At 62.6% G+C, this 4,363-nt stretch overlaps 1 protein-coding gene across 1 annotated transcript in view; it reads left to right on the plus strand.

The window, feature by feature from the left end:
- SARDH (sarcosine dehydrogenase) overlaps positions 1 to 3,531 on the plus strand; it is a 44,539-nt gene extending 41,008 nt beyond the window's left edge. Inside the window, exons 19-21 of the mRNA XM_004714527.2 lie at positions 368 to 536; positions 1,714 to 1,849; positions 2,256 to 3,531. Of these exons, the coding sequence (XP_004714584.1) occupies positions 368 to 536; positions 1,714 to 1,849; positions 2,256 to 2,381 (431 nt within the window). The 3' untranslated portion in view covers positions 2,382 to 3,531. The remainder of the gene's footprint in view (positions 1 to 367; positions 537 to 1,713; positions 1,850 to 2,255) is intronic.
- Positions 3,532 to 4,363: the final 832 nt, after the last annotated feature.

Below are 4,363 nucleotides of genomic sequence, written 5' to 3' on the forward strand. Positions count from 1 at the left end.
GCTTGCCTGAGGGTACAGGGCGTGTGCCAGAGCTGGGTTCAAATTCAGCCCCTCCATGCATCAGCACCCGAAAGCCCTCGCTCTGAGGACCCCCACAATGCCCAGGGTCCAGCCCCCTCTGCCCCCCTATTAGCATCCCACCCTACCCCTACCTGAGCCCCCTCCCCAAGCTGGACCAGATAGAAAACTTGCCTGGGGGAACCTTCTAGGGTGGAACATGCCCCTGCCTCCTGTCCCCCGCCCCCGTCCCCAGCCACCAGGCCAGGAGAGCGGCCAGGGAGGGGCCTTGGGCAGATGCGATTTAAGGGGCAGCACTGGGTGTCCTGCAGGGCTTGCCCACCTGTGGACACGGACCCCCCTCCCACAGGCTACCGACACTGGCACGCAGACCTGCGGCCCGACGACAGCCCCTTGGAGGCTGGCCTGGCCTTCACCTGCAAGCTCAAGTCCAGCACCCCCTTCCTGGGGCGGGGGGCCCTGGAGCAGCAGAGGGCAGCAGGCCTGCACCGGCGGTTGGTGTGCTTCACAGTGGACGAGTGAGTATGGGGGCTGGGCAAGCCCCTCCCTCTCATCAGAGCCCTGTGGAGACGGACTGCAGGCAGCCGGCCACTCCCAGACCCCACTGCCCAGGACCGGGGCCCAGTCTCAAGCCATCTCTGGTGTGAGCTGCAGGCTCAGAACCTCAGGGCCAGCCAGAGCCTGCAGGCCGTTAGTCACACTCCGGTGCAGGGCTGTCCAGCGCATCCATGGGTGGACGGGGAGGGCCTGGCAGGGCGGAGCTCTCCCCTTGTGTCCTGATGGAATCCCCAGCCCTATGGTGGGGGCTGCGAGGGGCAGGGGCAGGGTGGCCCATGCCCATCAGATGAGGAAGGACGGCCCCATCGGGGAGTCAGGCATGGTCAGCCCACGTGGCTGCTCGGACGGAGGACGGAGGACGAGCCTCTAGATGACGCAGGAGGCTGGCGGAGTCGGGTGTCTCTGTAACGTGGGTTTTCCCGGAGTTGGATTTGGCTTGCTTGGACTGCACTTTGTCACGAATCAGATTGACTCACATCGGCGTCCATCCGATTCCATTTCGGCTTTAATGTCTTCCAGGCTTTGCTCTTTTAGGAGCCCCAGTGGCATAGTGGTTACCTGCTAACCGCAAGGTCAGCAGTTCAAAACCACCAGCCCCTCCTCGGGAGAAAGACGGGGCTTTCTTCTCCCATAAAGAGTGACCGTCTCAGCAACCCACAGGGACAGCTCTCCCCTGTCCTGGGGGTCGCTGCGAGGCAGCATCAACTCAGTGGCAGGGAGTTTCTGATTGAGATTTGCTGCTTTGAATTTCCGAGACCCAGGGTACTTGGGGCACATGATGCGTCCCCTGCAGATAAAGACGGGCCGGCCAAGAGTAGAGCACACGGGCCCCACGGGACACGGTTTAAGACGCTCGGAACTCACGCAGAAGGCCTAGAGATGGCACGGGCTTTTTGCTTGTATGAAGCACCAAAGTCAGCCTTGGGTTTGGACGTTTCTGCTCGGGGATGGGCTTGGGGGCTGGAGCTGGAGCTGTGCCGTGTCCCCGGCCACTGCTGTGTCCCCAGGCCTGTACTATGTCCCTGGCTAGCCCCACCGGGCCAGGGGCTCCGTCCCCGGCTCTGATCCTGGCAGGCCACAGCAGTGGAAGCCCAGCCCCCCAGCAGTCTCTGGGCCCTCAGCTGACTGTCCTTCCAGGAAAGTGCCCATGTTCGGCCTGGAGGCCATCTGGAGAAACGGGCAGGTGGTGGGTCACGTGCGCAGGGCAGACTTTGGGTTCGCCCTGGACAAGACCATCGCCTATGGCTACATCCGGGATCCCAGTGGAGGGCCGGTGAGTCCACTAGGCCCTCTAAGGGGGGGCAGCAGGGAGATGGGAGCAGGGACTGTGGGGGCAGAGACTCTGGAAGGGCTAAGGGGGGTGGGCCCAGGAGGGAAGGGGGAGCCCTGGAGGAAGGGAGATGGGGAAAGGGGCTGATGGAGGGAGGGGTTGGAGTGAAGGGGAAGGAGACCCTGGTAGGGGACCCAGGCCCTGTCTGCCTCTTCTCTCACTTCGGCCCCCCGCCACCCCACACCGCTCATTTGGCGTTTGCTTTGGTTGGGGTTGTGAGGGCCACTGGCTGCCCAGCCTGATGCTCACAGGGGACCCTCTGACCCAGGGTCACTGCTGGGCTGGCTGCTGAGGGGCAGGCCAGTGGGGAGCCAGCCTGAGCACCATCGGCCGTGCCCCTGCCTTCCAGGTGACCCTGGACTTTGTGAAGAGTGGGGACTACACCCTGGAGAGAATGGGGGTGGCCTACGCCGCGCAGGGACACGTGAGGTCACCCTTTGACCCCGACAACAAGAGAGTGAAGGGCATCTACTGACTGCCAGGCGGGCAGGACCACAGCATCCAGAGGCCAGCCCACCCGCTGCCCACTGCCCATAGGCCCCTGGACCCCGGCCTACACCCTGCTTGCCTGCAGTCTGGTCTGGTGCTGCAGAGACTCCCACATCTACAGTGGGCAGAGTGTGGAAGGACCGGACGGCCCCCTGTGCCCCACCAGACCTTGGCATCAGTGTCTACCCACCTCCCACAAAGCAGACACAGACCTGGACTTGGGGTGGGGGGTGGTGATGGCTGGAGTGCTGAGTAAACCCCCCATGGGCCGAGGCTTCACTCTGGGCTCAGGGTCCTGGAGGGCGGCAGGGGGAGGCTTGGTGGAAGAGACCGAGGCTGCTGTGTGGGGATTGGGGACAAGCGACTGGCGATCGATCGACTGGCATTGCCTGCCTTGGGCGCAGCGAGGCAGGCGCCAGGGCCACAAGTGCAGATGGTGCGGATGGGCTTCCGGCTGCATTGAAGCAGCGCTCAGACCCTGGGGAGAGGGGCAGTTGGCCGGGAAGTTCTTTGGTCCTGACCACTCAGTCCTGCAGGAGGGGAGTTTTGGGGAGTGAGCAGCTCAGGAACACAAGGAGGCCCCTGGGGGTCCCGTAGCACTGTCTGACCCCCAGGGTTCCCCCACCATCCCGGCTCCCTCCCGTCTGGGAGAGGAGCTCCTTCTCCCACCCGCCTCCCCCACGTCACCACACAGAAGGCGGCACCCAGCTGTGTGTGCACAGGGTCAGGAAACGGGGGTGGCTCTGCTGCCATCACCCCAGGTTCTGCCCCGTGTCCGGAGAAACCTTGCACCATGCCCACAGATTCTGACGTCAGCCCCCTCCCCTCAGATCCCCGGGCAGGGCTCCCACTGGCCACCCTCAGTCACTCCCAGCCTCTGCTGTCCAGCTGTCCAGGAAGGTGGACCCTGCAGCCCTGCAGAGTGTCAAGAGAGGGGCAGGTGAGAGTGCCCAGGGTGGAGCACCGGTCTCTGGCAGAGGTGGGGCAAGGATAAGACCCCCACAGGGCCCTCCCGGGGCAGGATCTGGGCTCTAGGGAATGTTGGCTGGGCCGAGGGTGGAGTGGGCGGGGAGGCCAGGCCCCTTGGATCCTCCTTGTCTGCATTCTGGAACAATCAGTGACCTTGTTGCATCTCATGTGTCTGGAAGCAGATTCCATTTTCTTCTCCTCTGTGCACCGTCAGCACCTTGCACCTGGGCACTGCAGGGGCCTCACCCCACCTGGCTCCCACCTAACCTCTCATCAGATCCCCACCTAGCCTCTCCCCAGGCTCCTAACCTCTTACCTGATCTCTCACCTGCACCCCCGGCCCCCGCCAGCTCCCACCACACAGAGGGGCCGGTCTGAGCACAGGCCCACTCCTTCCACACCCAGGGCCCCACATTCACTTCTTGCTCAGTGCTCTGCCACACTGGACGCCACCTCTTCCTCACCCAGGCCGGGTGCCCCCTGGCCCCTGCACTGGTGGCCCCTCTTGGGGAAGGCCACACCTCAGATACCTCACTTCCCCCAGGATGTCACCTGTGTGTCCCCTTTCCTGTCAGCCAGCCCACCTTGCCTCTGTCCCAGTGGCATGCCCTCAGCTCCCGTCTCCACCTGCTGCTCGTGTGCTGGTGCTGGCCGCACCCGTGTGTGTGTCTGCGTGTCCTTGTATGTGTGTGTGTGTGGGTGTGTGTGTCTGTGCGTAACTGTGTTTGTGTGTATCTATGTGCCTGTGTGTATATATCTGTGTCTGTGGATATGTGTGTGTGTAACTGTGTGTCTGTGTGTATACGTCTGTGTATCAGTGCGTGTGTGTGTCTGTGTATGCGTGCGTGTGTGTCTGTGTGTATATGTCTGTGTATCAGTGTGTGTGTGTGTGTATATGTCTGTGTATCAGTGTGTGTGTGTGTGTGTATATGTCTGTGTATCAGTGTGTGTGTGTGTATATGTCTGTGTATCAGTGTGTGTGTGTGTATATGTCTGTGT

This window comes from Echinops telfairi, unplaced genomic scaffold (genome assembly GCF_000313985.2).
Source record: "Echinops telfairi isolate 266 unplaced genomic scaffold, ASM31398v2 ScPeMD7_25;HRSCAF=90, whole genome shotgun sequence".
NCBI classification, from domain to species: Eukaryota; Metazoa; Chordata; class Mammalia; order Afrosoricida; family Tenrecidae; genus Echinops; species Echinops telfairi.